Here is a 19,873-nt window from a genome sequence, read left to right as displayed (position 1 = left end):
AAATTACAACATTAGAAATAGATATTTCAATCGAGACTGCACTGCATACAGACTACTCCACGTTTTACAATGTGTTTCACATAGCTAGGATTATTCATGATTAAATACATTTAAGTACAATTTTGTTGATTTATGTCAGGCTATAAATAGCTAAAGGAAAAAAACTTGTCTTCAGTAATTTTGACAGTTTATTTTTTTAATTTTCTGGTTTCAGCAATCATTGCTAAATTGAATTTTATATAGCATTATAAAAATTTGTATTTTTGAGATTAATATATGCATGATGGTTCCTATCAGTAACTTCTATCACCAATTAAAATCTTATTTCAATTGTTTGAAGCTTTTCTAGAATTGTGCTTTTTTGTTACACTGGTATAATTATATAAATGTAACTCTTTGTATAAACTCTATTATCCAAAGACAATACTCTTCAAAAAGGGTATTTGCTTTGGATTTATTTCTATCACTTTCAAAATAGCATCAACTGCAAGCGAACAATTGCTTTTTTCCCTGAATCGACACACAGATTATATGCAAAATTGGTAAACTCATTCTGATTTAAATTAGCAGTATGGCCTTCCACGTGGCTAAATGCCAAGTTTACTACTGGGGCTAAATTATGCTTTTTTTCAAAAACACTCTGCTGCTTAAATGACTTGGCTTTTAAGACAAACATTTGTTTAACATGATAGTAACTGTGGGGGGTTTTTTCATATTCTTTCATATTTCTTTTTCATATTATATTTATGCCTCTTTGCTTCAACTGTACATTCTAACATTTAAACCAACTCCAAACAAAACAGACCCCTCTGAAGAAAAATTAATCTGGATTAAATTTATACCAAATTAGAGTGGATTACATCCCTGTAAAGGAGTGCTCATTCAAATAGGTAGCCTGAATTGGTTTAATTCAAACAAATGAAGGGAAACCAAATTAAGATTGTGTATTCCGAGTAACAGCATCCACCCCGCAATTTAATCAAGTTTAACTAAACCAATTTAAATTCTACCAGTGCTAGTAAATCCTCCCTTGCAGATAAGGTCAAAATTACAAAAAGAACTATGGTCATTTATGCGAATGCCCTTAACATTACTAACCACTGACCACAGTTACTGCCCTTTCCAATAGAATTATCATAACACAGTCAAGAACTAAGTAAGTCAAAGACAAAATGAAATGGTACTAATGAAGGGGAAAAGGTCTATTTCCAAAATTACATGCTTACAGCACATAGCCATTTTTCCATTTACTCAAACGTTTCCTTCTCTTTCCACCACCCGCCACTTACATCACAGTAAGGCGTGGTCTTTACCAAATAAATGATTCACTCCTGTTCACAGTCATTTTAGAGTTTTTTGTTACTACTGCTATCAGACTTGATTTGATTCCTAACTTGATCCTTTTTTTTTTTTTAATACATTTCAAGTTACAATTTACGGTCACAGCTCTGACAAACATTTCTGAGAGCTATTCATTCATGGATTCTGGAGCTTATTAAGAGAGCATCAGCAACAAGACCCAGAATGTAAAGGTATAACACATATATCCACATAAATATCCCATATTTTAAGAATTGTCATAGAAGTATTACTGTATGTAACATCTGTATGGCCAGGGTAACAAAATCTTCATTTACACACAAGTCCTCAATCCTATTCCAATACACTAATTCCTTGCTATGTCATCCTGTATCATTACAAAGCAATAACATACATTCTATATCATCAGTAACTGGTATTCAAAGCAACAAAACACCAGCAAAAATTGTCTCCTGAGCCTTGGAAGACAAGGTACTAAACTCCTCCTGAAGCTTAATAATCAAGTGCAAGCATTATTTTACTTGAAAAAAAATGGAAGTTTTACAAACACGTTGAAGTCAATTTGAAGAATCTTGTTTTCTTCAAGACCCCTAATAAAGCAGGAGGATTCAGTGACAAATTTGAAGGCCAGAAAGCTTGAAATTGGCCCAAACTTTCAAATGATGAGGTCACATAAGTGCACCCTCTTCAATGAATTAGCACACACTAATTTAATTTAATAGTCCAAATAATGAATAGTCCCCTAACTTCACTAGTAACATGTTTCAGTATGTTTCTTCCCTCACAATAAGCATAACTCGCTTTGCTTCAAGGTTGAATACGTCTAATTTTAGGGTTTTTACCACCAGACTTGGTTACGGTTTTGGTAACCAAATTCCATACTCAGTAATTTCACTTCATTTAAACATCTAAACATTTTTTAACCTCCTCTAAATTAATAAATTAAGCTTTAAGCCTTCCTTCCTATCCTATGGGTCTTTTACATGGTTCTCCTTTGAAAACCCTCTCCTTGCTCCACATTATTCTTGTGGTATGGTCAGCAACACTGAGTTAGACATCCACGCTGAATTACACTCTATCTCATCAATACCTAGTATGGAGAAAAAGAAAAGGACATTATTAGAGAGGACTACACTCAAAGGACTTTTGGACAGACACAAATATGCATTCTTTGGAGGTGGTGCTCAGGTCAAGATTGAAAGTGAAATTTCTCTGAATTTGGAACAATTTAAATTCAGATTGGCCCGTTCCAAATTCCAGATGAATTAATGGCTCATAAAAGTACATACAGTTCCATGTGTATAACTGAAATACTTTGCTTTCAGTACAGCTCTTTAACAGCCTACAATGCTGTTAAACAATTTAAGAAAGCTCCAGTATGTTCTGTATTCCACTGATGCAGATGAATAATTAATGGTATACGGTTAAGGTGCAAGCTTTCCCTTACTCATTCAGCAGATGAATCCTTGAGCAGTACAGTTTTATAGGTGGCAGTACAATTATTTTCAGCACAATGAGCACTTCTTTAAAATTCTCCTAAAAAAGTAACAGTCATTTTAATTGCAATATGTCTCAAAAAATTCTGTATTCATTAACTCATCAGTTGCCTTATCAGATCAGTGTATCACTTGAGAAGAACTTTTGAAAATAACAGCATTACCACAATTAAAGGCAATCAGCCCTGTGTCAAATTTATTTCCAGATGACAGGTCATGGAGTAACTACGACAACACAATAAGGATAGACTGTTCCATAACGTAAGCCTAGGAATTGATCATAGTATAACATAAGAGCAGGTAAGGGAACATTAGTACTAATATCCAGAATACTGTACAAACAGCATCCATTATTTAAAACTCTTCTATCCACTGAACTGATTTTAACTACACATCAGCCCCACAAAAGACTTCTTTAATTTATCCCAAACAAGTAAAATAAGAGATTATATGCTATCAGAAAGCAATAGTGCAAAACTTGCAGAAAAAAAAATGTCAATTTTGTAATAGCTGATTCTAGCTCAGCAAGAAAAGACAATCTTTTCATGTAATTTACATGCATGTATATAGTTTCTTCACAGACAGCCCTAAACTGAAGCCAATTTCTGTTTACCAGCCATCATAAATGTTTAAATTCAGATCTAAGATGTAGCACAGAGAACTTTGGCTGAATGGAGGTACTGTAAGTTCCAGGACAAAGCAAGTAAGCACAGAAGATTAATTCTGTTCTGTATAAAGGAATACACGTCCTCTTGCCTCCAGTACGGAATAATATCAACCTTTTACTATTAAGAACTCTCTATGCTTATTAGGAGCTCTATCTGCCTGCCTTCAGTTCACTTAAGAAACTAGTAAATTAACTGGAATCTACCTAAGATGGTTTCCACTTCTGTACTTTCTACTTCTGAGCAGAAGAACTTAAGGAACAAACAAAATTTTCAACAGCTCAGCATAATGAGAAAATCAGGACAGGAAAAGTTCAAAGGTCCTAATTCCATCACATTTATGATAAAGTCCACTGTCTTCGAAATGCTAAGAATATGTTGAAATTGTAAATTCCAAGGCCAGAAATGTATTAAGCGCGTCTATTTGAACACCCAAACTAGAAAGTTATCTTACAAATAAACCTGAATATTTTCTAAATACATCTATTAAAATGTGGGGTTTTGAAAATCATCATTCACCACACAAATAAGAAAACAAATTTAAGACCTTGACTTAAATTTCCAACTTTACTGGTTGTGAAGAAAATCTTTTTAAAAATTCAACACATTACCAATGCCATTTTAGGTTCCTTTCTCAAGCTCTTGAGTGCCAAAATACTCATCACCACTTGCAGATTCCAGGTGTGAAAAGCTCCCAGCTGTCTTGTGTGCTATTGCCAAAGAGTCTATATTTCCTTCTGGCAACTTCTGCACTTACAGATATGTTGTTATTACAAAAGTGGCAATATTTTCGCAGTTTGAAGGCAGAGTTAAAAATATAACATTTAGTTTCAAGTCTTATTTTAAAAAGACGTATTTCAAGCTACCATACTATTTTCAGTTTGCAAAAGAATTCACTACCAAAATGTTGCAAAAACCCAAGTAAGGCAAGTTCATCAGAGGACTGTATTTTCTTTCACTAAACACACTAATACATGTGGCAAATCTCTACAAGCCTGAGGCACACAAACCCCTCTTCAAGTCCAAAGTAGAATTAACACCTTTAAATTAAATTGAACTTGAAAGCATTTGCACTGAAGTAAACTTCAATATGTTTCTTGATCAGACCAACTGAGATAAAGGGTACTCAATACCTTGCCATAAAGAAAAGAAAGCATCTTTATGTGCATGACAGGGAATGACTAGATGTTTATGGTTCCTATCAGAAACACAGAATGCAATTTATTACCCACAGAAAATCAGAACATTTTGGTCAGGGAAAATTAGAATTAGTCATAAATCAAAAACCCTATTTAATCCATTATATTTTTGCCATGGTATTTTTCAGATGTGTGACTTAATGTCCTAATTTGATCTGTCACACAATTGCACAAAGACTTACGTCAGAAAAAGAGAAAGAATGGAAGTTAGCTGTGAGAGACAGGTAAAGGCTGGGCTACTGTGGTGCTTTCAACTCAAATTCAACCTCAGATGCAGAGCCTTTAATCCTAATGTGGAAGCCTAACCCTTTGGAAAGGTTAACTTCATTTCAAATAATATTGTATTATTCTCAATTTTTTCCCACAACTCAGAGTGAGTTACAAATCAAAAAGAGGCTCATGAAATGTTATTAATGACTCCAAAATTAATTTTAAAACCCTAATAGTGTCGTTCGTGAAAAAAAAAAAAAGGTGTATTTCTGTGTCTTAGATTCACTATAGGCATTGTGGTATCTACAACAAACCTAAATGGAACTAGAAGGAGGGATTTTTGCTATAAGAATTTGTTTTACTTGTCAAAAGTCTTTTTCAAATAAATGTGCAAATGGAAACTCAGTTTGGCAATGACCTAAATTATACAGTGTTACAATAATTATTTTTCAAGATCCTTGTAAAATTTTCATTGCAAAAAAGTGATAGTGAAGTGTGGTTTTAAAGAAAGACAGCTTGAAGTCAAAGAATTAAGGTATTTTAAACAGTGGTATAGTATTATAATATCAATCTACTTATAGTCTGGATTTATCAGCAAAAATAAAATCTTTATTTCCACTTTTCTGAAGTGTTGGAATAGTCAGTCATCTTCTTAGGATAAACTCAAGAATATTAATAGCTTATCATCAAAGTCACTATCTACATACAAAGGAATAACATAAATCGATCCTTTAAGATGGTCTGAACTATTGCCCTTTCCACTAACACTATTTTTATTTTTTCACAAATCCATTTTCTCAGCAAGGAAAAACATAAACACCCAACACATGAATACAGCACACAACGACAGAAGACAAGAAGGCAAACGATACACTGCTCTGAAGACCTTACAGAAGAAAAGAGCTGCTGCTAAGGACTGTGCAAGAATGATACGAGGGCACATATACAACTAACTGCTTAATGCTTCATCCAAACAAGTAAAGTTCGGGGCTAATTCTAAACATAAATGGGAGTAACACAGTTTTTTTGAAAATACAAGAAAATTAGCAGGGAAACTTTGATGAGACATTCAGATAGACGGCATGTGAATAGCAAAATGCTGTCTGCACTGTCAAATGATCAACAAGGCTGCCAGCAGCAGAGAAGCAGCCCAGCTGGCAGCCACATGACTACATTCGCTGTATCATGCCCAGGCTGAAGCTCCATCCGTGAAGCAACCTGGACCTCACTAACAAAACTGGAGAATTCCCTTGATATGTCAGTTGACAAAGCACATGACAAAAACATGGTCAATGAGGCCTGACAGTTTACTAAGCAGAATACGAGAAAAGAGAGAAATAATCTTTTTTCAATCTGTAATGTCCAACCTCTTAGCACCCTTATCTTTAGGGCACATAACTCTAAATCTGCTGTAGTATTGGGATAAAGAGAGGGCATCGGCCGTGCATACACAGGTATTCCATCTTCTTAAATACTTTAAATACATCTCCTTAAATACAGTAGCTCTCCTTTTTGCCAATGTGTAAAATGAGGTCAGTAACTGCTACACCAAGCAAGGTGCCTCCATAAGAGCCTAGCTAACAGGAAGATGGGATTTGAGGGAGTCCACACAGTGCAGGACATCTACCAAACTCTGACAGGCTTCAGCCTCCTCAATGAGGAGATTGGCCATCCTATCACGCAATGCAGCAATCCCGGAAAGAGTTAAGGAGGAAAGACACACCACCATGTTACAGTTTATGCAGGAGATGCCTCAGTATGTTCAAGAAGAATTGTACTTTCCAGCAGCAAATCAACAGTATTAGAGAAGTCAGGCACAAAGAGAAGACAAAAAAACACAGAGACCCTGTGCTAACCCTCATGCCAAGGCCAACTCAGCACTGATGTCAGCATCCCTCGCATCAATGGGTAAGGCACAGCGACATGAAGTGGGTCCTTACGAACTGCCAAATGACATGAGAGGTGGAAATGGCTTGGTGCTTGGCTATGCTGAAGGAAGGTGGCATTGAGGCAGCTAAATAAACATAAAGGAGGTATTGCTAGCAGACTGGCACAAGTTATTACTTTACCTTCAGTTTGGCATGGCTGTAGAGAAGAGCTCTCTACAGTGCCAGGGAATCTCTCTTGTTCACAGGATATTCCACAATGATCACATGGGCTCTGGCAATATTGAATCTAGAAGTACAATACACAACAACAAAGGAGATGGGTAGCTCATCTAAGACTGTCTGACCAATCTGTCCCTAAAAAAATATTGGTGCTGAAGAAGGTACAGGGACTCAAGTCAACAATGTGGCTTGGTTAGAGCATGCACTTGCTTTGTAGCTGTAGTTGAAGCTGGCTTCAAGCAACAGTGACTGAAACTTGAGCTCCTAATCAGAAGTCCTGCAAGGTTTGAAACGGAAAACAAGTATTAAAAAACTGAAATGGAACTTTGGCAAAGGCATTTGAAGTTGGTACAAATCCAAAAATATCAATTTAATTTGCAACAGAAAAAAATTAGGTTAGACAGTAGAAAAGTAGATAACGTGGGCAGCTAATCACAAGCAGAGACAGGCTGCATTAGGCCAAAAATCCACCTATTGCCAGCAACTCATGTCTAGGGAAGAATACAAGGACACAGAAAGCATATAATCAGACTTCCCAGAATATTTTCTGAGGATATAGTAAGCTGGGACACAAAACACAGAAACAAAGATGGTATTTAAGATTTTTCATCTCCAAGTTCATTAGAGCTTTTCTGAACCCCTGAAAACTTTTACCACCCATAACACTCTACGGCAAGCAAATTGTAACTTGACTTCATTTTGGGGGAAAAAGCATCCTTGTTTCCAATTTGTTTTCTGCTAGTTACACTGGAAGTTCATTAACCTTTGTACAGGAAGGCAGTGTACAGTTGTTCCCTGTTCACCTCTCAGTCCTACACAGGGAATACACTGCTACCATATGCCTCCTTATTTACCTCTTCCAACTACTTAGTCTTTCACTGATTTTGATCATCATCTGTGTGCTTTTTGCAGTTCTATGTCCCCTCTGAGATGTGGAGACCAGCATTGTCACTGGGGAATAACCTGCTATTTTCAGAGAATGTGCAAGACTCCATTCAAGAGAAGTTAACTGCTGTAAATTTTAAAATTATTTATCCCTACATGAATTGCTTTTATGATAATTGTCATTCATCATCATCTCAGAGTAGCAAGGTCTTTCTCCAGCTCTTCCTTATCTTCATCTTTACTAATTTTAATAGCCTTGTATCACCAGACTATGTAATTTCAGTATTTGCATCTTATCTAGATCATCTGTAAATACACACTACAGCACACAGAGCTACCCTTTTTAGGCTGATGAGCTATCATTTAGGAAGATCAATATTTGTATTTTTAACTCAGATTCCATTAAATAAAAACAGGTTTTTTCCACAAACTGTACACATATAGAAAACCTGACTCACTATCTTCCATCTGGATCATCAACAGCTCTGCTTTCAAATTTGGAATAGATTCCCTGGGTATCTAAACACAATGCTCCTTCAAAAGAAGGAGCCAAATTGGATGGGGCCCTGAGCAACCTGGTCTAGTGGAAGGTGTCCCTGCCAACTCTAAAGTCCCTTCCAACCCAAACCATTCTGCAATTCTGTGAGGGACGACTGTGAGGAACTGCTGGGTGACTTCGTATGTATATCACAAAAATAATCCTACCTTCTCATTAAATATGTGAGAAACTGTTAGCAATCAAGAATAAGAACTTGGTGTTCTGATATACAATTACAAAAGATGGCAACTCAGTGCTAAATAGCAGTCAAAAAAAAAAAAATCAAATGTTAAGAATTCAGAAAAAGCAGATGACAACATGAAGATCATGTAGATATCCACGGTTCACTAACACCTTAAGTATTGTATGCAATTCTAGTTCTTCCTACCTGACAAAAAAAAAAAAAGGTTCATAAAATGGAACAAGATAATCAAAGATATAGACTAATTTCCACATGAAGTAATGACTTAAAATCTTTTTCAAGAGACGATGGGAAGTAGAGAGGGGTATTTGACAGAGGTCTATAAAATCATTAGCGGCATGGAGAGGTTGGCTAGGAATCAACTATTCATGATGTCATTCAATAAGGGAACCAAAAAATATCAAAGTAGATCAGCAGGAGCCAAACTGAGAGCAAACTGACATGTGCAACTTCTTGCCAATGGGATACTGTGAATAACAAAAATTTACAACGGTTCAAGTGGACACTGATTAACTATACAAAGAAAGAAAACTGCTGTGGGTTACTGAAAATACATATTAAGTATATTCAACTCAGGAAGTTCCTTACTAGAAAATGAAAAAGTATTAGAGGAAATTATAATTTATATTATCTCTGGTTTTGTACTTTTCCTTAGGCATCCACTTATGACTACTGTTGAATACAGATCTTTAGTCTTTAATCTATCTTGTCTGGAAACACAGAGAGAAGACAAAGAAATTCTGCTCCCTGTAACATAAGTTCAAGTTATCTGAACTGATGAGCTGCAACTTGAATTAAAATCTTCTGCATAATTTTTGCAAGTTACTTAAGCTACAACCCTAAAACTGGTGACTAACATAGTGGGAACGACATGATAAAGCAAACCAATTGAACTCAAATAAACTCTTCTGGTACTTATGTGAGGTTGATATTTTGAAAAAAAAAAATATTATAAATCCTTGTATGCAAGAGGCACTCACAATCTTCAAGCACAATTTGTCCTATTGTTTCAACTTCTATTCTCCACATACTGTCTCCTTTATGCTGGGTTTAGTGTCTAGTCTCAGTGTCTTCACATATAATACTCTTCCTATATTTTCTATTCCCTCCAGCACCTCTCATTCAAATGCAAATTTTCACATGGTCATTAAAAACTAATACCAATCACTAATATTATAAGCTGAAATTCTCCCTCTAATAAAGGTGCATCAATCCACTCTGCAAACAGCAATGAAATTAATACCATGTAGGCTTTCTTTATTCTGGATTAAGATGTTTTGTTTTCCTAATTACATTCAGCACATATACACCTATTTTTGATATGGCACTATTTGCATACAAGAAAGAATGATACAAAGATTTCTACATTGTTTGCTAGAGAAGTGATCACACACTTTTAGCGACAGAGAACCTCCTCCCCCAAGAGGACTAGGTTTTACCACATTATTAAATATTTAAAACCATACAAGACCCTACACCCTACAGAAAAAACCAGGGTAAAAAGATGCTTTTTAATCCATTTGTTGGCCACTATCATTTGTCAAGACTGACAAAAGGTCAATTTGACCTTCTAAAGTGTGTTGAGATGGTAGATGGTGATGGGAACAAGAGAAAAGATTCAAGTCTTAGGTGCATTTTCAGAATTTTTACGTAAGTATTGACAGCTGCAGTATTGAATTGCAAAAGGTGTTTTTAATTTGTTTCCATCCAGTAGCCTTGCTTCAGTCTGGCAGCCAGTAAATAAGAGTTCAATAGCCACTAACAATTGTTCAGTAATAATTTTAAAGCTGAAAAATCAAAAACAGTATGTGAGAGGCTTACATCTTAGTTTTAAGAGAAAAAAGCACCCATGGATAGAGCAACAGTGACACTTTCAAAATACTAAAGTACTTCAATCAACTAGTGAGAGATTACTTTTTTGTGTGTGTGTGTGAAATAAAATTGCTACGCATATGGTGATGCATAAGAAATGAAGCAAACTTATCAAAACATGTCATGGATTAAAAAAAAACACAATTCATGGAAATTATTTCCCATCACCATGTTTAGACTATAGCATTCAATTCACACACATGAAGCCTAAATAAATAAACTAATCATCTATTTTTGCCTTTAATACATCTACAGTTGCCTCCTTCAGGTTCCATTACTTATCTATTCCTCTTCTCTGCCCTAACCTGTGCAGCATTGCTTTGCATTACACGGAATAACAGCCATGTCAAGACATTCAACCTCTTAGTCTGAGAGCCACGGAGTCCTCTCAGCAGAAAGGCATTCAAACCTCTCACCAGCAAAGGTCTGAGGAAAAGGAATTTGATGGGAAAGGGGGAGAAGGAGGAAAATGCCAGACGTTCAAACAACTTCTTCCTTTTCTCAGAGGTTTTGTTACTACTTCCTCCTGATTGTTGAGGTGGCCACCAAAGAGCTTCCGCTCTGATCAAGACTGCCAGGTATATCTGCATCAAAGCAAAAATTAATGCAGGGAATCAGAAATGCAATATTCTTTATAATACTGCTATATTAACACACTTTGTAATAAAGAATATTACACAACATACATTTTTAATATACATATATACATACATCACACATATATGTGATTTTACATTATACACATATTTGTTTACGTTATTTACATATATATTCCATGTACTTTATATATACACTATTATATTTTTATGGAAATACAAAACTTCGTATTAATGAGGATTCATGTCTTTAACCACAACTACTTATATAAAATAGCAGCAAATTTGGCAAGGTAGCTACATATAAATCCAAATGAATATGCTCTAACACTTTGTAAATGGGGTGTGGTACTTTTAAAAGCGAATAACTAAAATAATAGGGGAGAAGCTCCGTAAAATAATAATTAAAAATAGTGCTATCACTAATCATCTTTCAAGTATATAATAAAGAAATGAGTGATGCAGGCAAGAGAACAGGACACAGGAATTTCTGGAACATGGAGGAAAAAAATGAAACTAGTATCTGCAATAAGCTGGAAGTTGTTTATAGACGTTAGTGTTATTTTCCAGGTTCATCTTTGGAGGCTGTTTTATAGGGTTCTCTTGAGATAAGAGTTGAGATGACAGCTGGGTGATTTGTGAAAATTGTTAAGCTACAGGTAGAATAATGTTTTTGCCTTTTATACACTTGCCTGAAAGTTCACTGTGATGCACAGTGATTTCTTATAGAAGTGCATTGGAAAAAGTTTTTATCTCTTACTCGAGGATGGTATAGACATATTTGGTGTAAATTAGATGGCAAAGAATCTGTTCCTGATGATGTGTTTAGCATGACTGGGGCTGTTAAAAAGCCAGGAGCTGGAGCTCTGAGAAAACTTTCACAGTGGAGTTTTTTTCTGGTATAAGTAGCAAAGGCATAAAGATTTTCTGTGCAAGTCCCAGGACGTAGCGATATGAGAAGTCCAGATGCTACTGTCAGTGGCAGCCTTCTTTTTGCAATGAAGCAATTAACCCCTTGCACGCTGCCCGGGCGGCTCTCAGAAACGCGCTCACCCTCAGGCCGCGCTCAGCCCGGCTCGGCTCAGTACCTTGGCCAGCTCCGGGCGGCCCGCGGCTCCTCCGGCCCCGGCAGCGAGCGGGGAGAGACTGGGACGGCGTCCCAAGCTCCGGACGGTGCTGCGCCTCCTAGTCCCAGGATAAATATTAGTGAGATGCTACTAAGTCAGACAGGTTGAGAAAGACACATTTGAATAACTTTTATCTTAGTAGGTATTTTCAAGGAGATCTCTGATTTATCACTGTAGATTCCTGAAACACAGAGCACTGCAGAAGACAGTTAATTTTAATGTTTGGAAAGGATAAATGGAATTACTTTGGTAACAGGCCATCAGCTCGAGATTAGTTCCAGGTAAGGACTTGCAAGAAGAGGACTTGAGCATTAAAGAATTAGTGGAAGGCAATAAAACTACTGCCATTCAACTAAGTTCCCCTTCCTATCAAACTAAATTTTTACTACGGCATTACAAGTTTGGCCTATAAAGATAATAGTTATTATGGCACTTATAGTTCTGTAAGACATCTAAGTTTATAACACACAGCATAGTCTCTTTTTAAGGAACTAAAATGGCAGAAAGTCAATTGATCATACATGAAATAATAGGTTCCCAAGTATAATTTTAAATTAACTAAACTAACATTTCTAATTGCTCCCATAAGAGTCAATTTCTGACTTAATAGTGAAACATTTTTTACTAGGGAAAAATTATAACGTTTGTACCTGATGCTGAGATCAAGAAGTGGTATAGAACAAACTGCATCAACTGCTTAATCAGACTGCAAGCAAACTACTTTTATCCAGCTTGGATGAAAGAAGGCATTATACATCAAGGAACAAAGAACAAATGAAACATTACCTAACACAATATAGTAATCAATCAGTTCTGATAAATGCATCTGCTGGAGTGTTAAGGTTATGACAACTATGGATGAGTAGACAAATAAATACTATGAGATATTGTAATACCTCTCTATCTGCTCATTGTAGGACTGCTGCTAGAATATTATATCCAGTTCTGGTGCTCATATTTCAAGAAAAGATTTTTTTTAACAAAAATATGCAGAAAACCAAATTATTAAAATACTGGGTAGTATGCATTGAGTGTCAAAATTACAAAGCTCAGTTCCCAACAAACAAATCATATAAGTAAAAGATTGAGTCTTTAGATTACTTAAAAACATAAAAATATCTCCAAGGTCTTTTATTTTCATCAATAAAGATATTCTACTATTAGAATACTTTATTAATTATTTCAGTGGGTTCCTCATTACTGACCAGTCTTAAAAGACAACAGAATAATTTCTTACATTATATGCTCTTACTCAACTACTGTTAGCACATTAAATTCAGGGAAGTCCTAGGGAAGCTGGTGTTACACACAAAGCTGCCTCAACAATCACAACAGTTCCTTTGGTCTTCAAGCAGTAAGGCTGAGGTAAATGATAAAGTTTTTGTCTTTGAATATTAATTATATAATCATATTTCATTAAGAAAATACAATTATCCCAGGCATATTTAGTTTGCTGGGACTGTCTTAAGTCCACAAAAGTACTTAAAAACAGTCCACAGATCAGTTGAAAAAAATAAAATGTGGCAGAATGATGAGGCACAAAAATCAACAAGTTTATGTATTAAAAACATGGAGATCAAGAGACTCTCAAAAATTCCATGAATTTCTTACAAATCAGAAGAGCTAACAGTGCAAGATCAGATTTTAACTATCTTCCAAACAAACATACTAAAATTATTCCTAAAAACACAAGAGCAAAGTTTCCCAAAAACCTTTACAGCCTTTCACTTCATCCTCACTTAATTAATAAAAAGTATTGCATATTGGCATCACATTTTTTAAGAAATACTGGCTGTATGTAAATAAAGACATTCAATACCAAATCTCTCCAAATTAAAGCTTGGGCTATAAAAACAATCTTGATTGTATTGTTGACCTATAACATGCCATACTTGTGTATTTTGAATGTTTAAACACTTGATCTATACAAACAATATGTCTAAAACTAGAAGAAGTTTTACTTCAGATTGACTGAGTGCAGATTTAATTTTGTAGATATGGAAACAGTAACACATGATGCTATAATGGCAAAGTGTAACAGCCCTAAAATAATAACAGTATTCTTTAAGTTCTCAAATTTACTTAAAAGAAATACAATTCTATCAAACCGAGTTATAAGTATTTTCTTTTTTTTGTTTGCTTTTTTTTTAATACACCAGGATCAAGGAAAGGTTAGTCCAGTCTTTGAATATACATACAGAAGCACTGCCACACGAACAAGGTATCCTAGGCTCAAAACTAATGAAATACATTAGAACAACAGGAAGATGTCCAGCCTGAAATTAGCATCTAGCCCAAATTTCCTTTAAATCAACAGAGAAGAAAGTGCACCATCACCTCAAAGCAGCCTTTCACAGAAAATGTTCCTCTTTCTCTTGCATCCTCCCTGAGTTGACAATAGTCAGAGAGACCTGTCAGCTGAGCACCCAGGCTACAGTAAAAGAAAGGATCTGGTTATGACCACCTCAGCTACACATTCAGGGTGAAACTGCACATAACAGCATGACCTAGCAGGAGTTATGAACCTATCTCAGCCCAAACAACTCCCTTTTTACAATCATTCTCTGTCGAGTTAGTGAGTTGAATCAGCGCAGCTCTGAGATCAGTGGGCACTAGAAAAGGCACAGGCAGAGAACATCATTTTCCACTTATTAACAGAAGCCAGCTGTTAGTCTGGTTCAACAATAATGTGTAATTTCATCTGCAGGAGCTAATATGTGAAAAATATTCTTCTGTCTATGTACAGCTATAAATAAATGACAACTATCACCAGACAGTCAATAAGAGAGCCTCTTTCCTGCACACATCTGCTTTACTGCTGGAGGCTCATGGCTTGCTCCTTAGCTTCACCCTTAACTTCTAGTTCTTGGCTAGTAAAGACAAGAACTGACTGGGTTGGCCTGCACATTTCTCCCACAAGACCAATAAATATTTTCTTCATGCTGATCTATCCTGCGATTCCTTCAAACTTTTCTCCAACCAGACAAATTGTTCAACAGGTTTCCCCGCTGGATACACTATCTTGCTCAAAACTGCAAAACTATAATTTCACCCAAATCATCATGATTATAAAAATAATCTCTAGAGCTTGATGAAACAGCATATAAACATCACACAGAAAAAGATGGTGATCCTGTATCAATTCCTCTCCTTCAGCTCTCAGAGTACAACATTTCTAAGGCTAACTTGACTTAGAGAATTATACTTTGATTTTATTTATAGACTACAGGAGATGGAAAATCAAAACATCACATATGAAGTAAGGGCATTCAGTAAAACTCAAAGAGTAGCACTCTTTGCCTGACACAATTTCTACCAGTTGATGATTCCCATTCTGGATCTATTTAACTCAAGATGCTGACAAATAGACAGGAAAAGAACTATTTCAAGACAGTAAATAACTCAATATAACAATACAAATACATTCTAAAAAGTCACCAGTTTGATTTGGAAAAACACATTCTATTTACAGATCACTGCCTTTTTTAAATACTTCAACACTGCAGCCAAACAGACATCCTCCATTTGCTCAGAAGTCACACTGCTTGCCACGAGTGGCATTTGAAGCATTACTACAGAAGCAAACTTAAAAGCTCCAAGACACATCCTGCTGATAACACTACACCATAAAGCAATATAATTCTTATTACATTGATGGACAACATTATACCAAAAATATGTTGTTAAAATCCTCATAAAAACATTAGTACCCCGAGACACCGCGTGACAGAAACAACAAATACTATCTAAGAATTATCTGGGAAGTGACAGAGAGCAGAACGAACCCCCTCTCAGAATCAAGAAGGAAGAACTTTCCTAACTGTGGATGAGTCCAACAGTACAATTTTTGGGTAACTTGAAGTGCATCAAAAGAAGTAATAAAATTATTCCCATTTAAACAGACCAGGACTACACCAACCCTGACCGTTTCCCCCTTTTCCCCACGTGAGCTCCACATAGTAACCTGTCCCTGCAACAAGTAACAAATTCCTTTGCAACACCCAGATACAAAAAGATGACTTCATATTAGAGACCACATCTTTTACAAGCTCTCAAAGCAAGTTCAGCCTACTTTACCCCTCCTTTATACATCAGACAACTCTGTATTGGAAAAAAAAAATACTCTCCTCATCAATACCATCAGTAAGCTGGCAAACTTCATCCATGAAAACCCATCCATAAAGGAGGCCTTCAACTCTTCCAATTACTCAGATGCTTCTCCTGCACTGAAATGCAAGGCTAAGCAACATAAACACGTTTCTTCAAAATGAATAATTACAGGAGAGTTCCCCATCAGTGCAAATAATCTAATTCTCAATAACTGATTAATCTCTTCAGAGACAAAGTAACAGCATGAAATACCCTTTGAGTGATGCTTTTCATCAACCATGCAGTACAAGAACCACAGAAAAACATGCCTGAACACAACAATGAACACATTTTAAAATTTTTAACCAGTTTTGTTAAAAACACTAGACTCCTTCATTTTCCCAGTTTGCCTTCCTTTCCTCATTCCTCTCAAATTAAATCTTTCCCTTCTCCCTCAAAAAATTCCTCAAGGTTTTCAAAATTTGTCTCCATTAACTGACAAATAAGTTTGAAAAATAAATTATCAAAAGATATGATTTGCACAACGTGTCAAAAATGGAAAAAGATTCTCAACCAGATCAAGAGGTGAAGTGTCAAAAGGCCAGATTTTATCGTTTGAATTTTCCACTATGTGGGTTTCAAAATTAGTGGCCTATAAGCTAATACAGAGAAAGATGGACTATAAATTTAAACTGCTAAGAATGCCACCTCAATTTCATAAGCAGCTTGGAAAAAATCAGAGTTACTAAATTCCCTCAAAATCACACTACCTAGCATGTAGCACTGAAGGGGAATACTCTGACTCTAAAATTTTAATAAATACAATAAAGTTGTAAAGGATAAGTAAAAAATTGGATGATATTTTCAAATAAGTTATTTTGAAAGAACATATATAGTTACTAAAGCCTCATTATATAGTAATCAATGTTTCCAACAAATACAGGGAAGTTAAATTTTATTCTACCACTGGGTGACACAGAATACAGTACAACAATTAAAGCACCCTATTAGTGGATGGAAAGCAGAAAAATGAAACTGCCTCATTTAGTTGTACTCTGTCATCCAACTGAAAGTCTGTATTTCCTCTTCTAGAAATTAATACGTTTAATTCCCACTTAAGTATCCTAGATACTAAACTGCTAAACAAAAGAAAACTAAGTAAAATATTAACCATTCAAACAAGTTTCTTTCATCCTAATCATGGACAAGAAGTCAAGTCGATAACAAGCAATTTTTAAACACAACATGATCTGTAGATCTTGGACTCCTTAATGTACACCTTGCACTTAATCAATTTTGCATTTTAATTCCTGCCCACCTATACTTTAACAATTGGCCCATCAGACTGATCTGCTAAGTCCATGGCACAACATGCTGCTCTGTGAGATCAATCAAAGGAAGCTCAGGTTTCTGTGTCATGAGGAGAGAGTTTTTAACAGAGAGGGAGGAAGGGAGGAAGGACAGTGGCTGGTCCACACACAGCAGCGCATCCCTGTGAGACCATGACGAATCCTGGTGTCTTGTACTGAAAAGGCAGCTGTTTCTCCTCCCCTCTAGCCAAACACAAAGGCTTTGTGTAGTGCTTTCCCAGAGAAAAGGAAAGAGACAAGGCAACACATAGGAATATGCAGAAACTGTCAATCTCCTTTGTAAAGCATCAATTCATTCCCACTACAAAAACAAGCCTTAACTAACACAGAAAACACAGGAGTATATTAATATACCATAGAGTGCAACTTCATATGCTAAGCAAATGCTTAACCTTTTGTACATGTAGTAGTAGTGGTAGAAACTGATCATTTAGAAGCCAGTTTTGAACAAGGAAAACTCCACTCATATCTCTCTTCTGTCATACTCAAAAATCTTCTTGATATAATCAGCCACACTGAAGAACCCTCTCTGGAATTTGTGATGTTAGAGAAATCAGAGCCTGCAGTATGTGACAGCAGTACAGTGACTACACTAAACCCAAGCAACATCACAATATTCCAGTTGCTCAATTTCTTCTTCTCATTCTAGCCCCATCCTTTCCAAATAGGAAGTTTAAAAAGATGCTGAACTGTAAGTGCATAATGGTACACCAGAAATATATCAGAGAAGAACAAAGTATTTGTCAGAGATAATTGGTTCCATCTTCACATTTTTTAAGCTATGATATTCTGATGCACTATTTTCAAAACAACTTTTGACTGAAGACGACATATACTACTGCAGTCAAACTTTCCTATATATAATTTCTTTGACAGGCCAAATGTAAATAAGCAAACTTCTGGTTTAACAAGTTAAGAAAGTTTTACTACTTTTTAAAACGTACTTCACACTGTAAAGCAAATGAATAAACATCAATAAAGTATTCTGGGCAATTTAATACAGAATAGAAATCATGGATATCTTTGTACCACGAGTTCACATCATTAAAACCTCAAAAAACATTTTCAAAATCAAACAAGAGCAGCTAAAAAAGCTCTAATCTATTGTTTTCTCAGATACAACAGCTGAAGGGAAGTAACATACCTACAAGCAGAGCATATGTTCAACAGAGGCATGGCATTAACTATACAGAATATAAAAAAAAATGTACTCATTTTTTCCCAAACCACAACAGGGAAACTAGTCACATGCTCTAAGGCTAATATGATACTTAAATAAATAGTATCATAAATAAAAAATTAAATAGAGTATGTTTTATTTTAGGGCTTTCAACCTTCCTGCAATATAGCTTACTAATTCAGAACATTTAAGCTGAAATTCAACTGGTTCTGCACATACAGTCTAAGAAAGCCATTACAACCTATTTTATAACTCATCTTCTATACTCCTTTTCAGCTTAATTATAAATACAGTAGAAGGTTCTCAAAAGGCTGTGCTATACTCTGGGGTCATTCTTTTGTGTCCATTTCCCTCGACCCCCATGACAATATATTATTATTATTATTTGCAAATGCATCCCCACTCACACTAGCAGTTGCTCCCAACTGCTCTGGCTCACACCAGAGGTTTTGGAAACCTCGTACCGATCTTTGTCCTTCCATTGCTTTTGCCCTAGAGTGACAACAGACACACAAGGATACATCCAAAGATCATCCGTAGACTCGGGAACAAGATAATTTCCCTCTTCCTTCTCGTAAAGTTAAAAGTACGTATAACAACGTATTTTTAAATCCGTTCCATACGCAGTTGATGCGCTCCCTGTTACCGCCGTGGTGCGAGCACCCGCGGCCTAGCCGGGCATATCTGTATGCACAGATCGATGCAACTGCCGCTAATGGCTCCAGCACTCGGAGCGCCAGGCGACAGACAGCCCGCTTCCCGATCCAGCCGTGCCCACACAGCATCCGTCACACGCATGCCACGGCCCAGAGCTGGAAATACAGACGCAGCTATTTTAAAACAGGGATGTTTCGCCTTCAGAACACGTAAATATCTGTACCGTTTGCCTTCTTGCAGCAAGTGGGGGGGGACAAAAAAAAAAAAATCTCGTGCCTATAAATCTGAGTTTTCCGTGGAGGCCAGGGCAGCGGTGGGTGACTGCTGCTGGAGCCCGCCAGACCTGCCGACCTTAACTC

The 19,873-nt window shown here is 36.2% G+C and overlaps 2 protein-coding genes across 5 annotated transcripts in view; both read right to left on the bottom strand.

The window, feature by feature from the left end:
* The window catches only part of TTBK2 (tau tubulin kinase 2), an 84,998-nt gene that overhangs the window by 64,565 nt on the left and 560 nt on the right, over nucleotides 1-19,873 (bottom strand). The gene's annotated exons all lie outside the window — the stretch shown is intronic.
* LOC120324783 lies at nucleotides 10,242-19,655 on the bottom strand. Its single transcript, XM_039388997.1, has 5 exons — nucleotides 19,504-19,655; nucleotides 19,265-19,349; nucleotides 12,180-12,305; nucleotides 10,856-11,079; nucleotides 10,242-10,410 (listed from the first exon to the last, which is right to left on the bottom strand). Exons 1-5 carry the CDS (start codon nucleotides 19,653-19,655, stop codon nucleotides 10,242-10,244), a joined length of 756 nt encoding a protein of 251 aa, XP_039244931.1.

The sequence above is a fragment of the Pipra filicauda genome, unplaced genomic scaffold (genome assembly GCF_003945595.2).
Source record: "Pipra filicauda isolate LSUMZ 115617 unplaced genomic scaffold, ASM394559v2 scaffold6_size6359152_pilon, whole genome shotgun sequence".
NCBI lineage: Eukaryota > Metazoa > Chordata > Aves > Passeriformes > Pipridae > Pipra > Pipra filicauda.
Note: the sequence above shows the minus strand (reverse complement) of the source record. Positions and strands in the feature narration are given on the sequence as shown.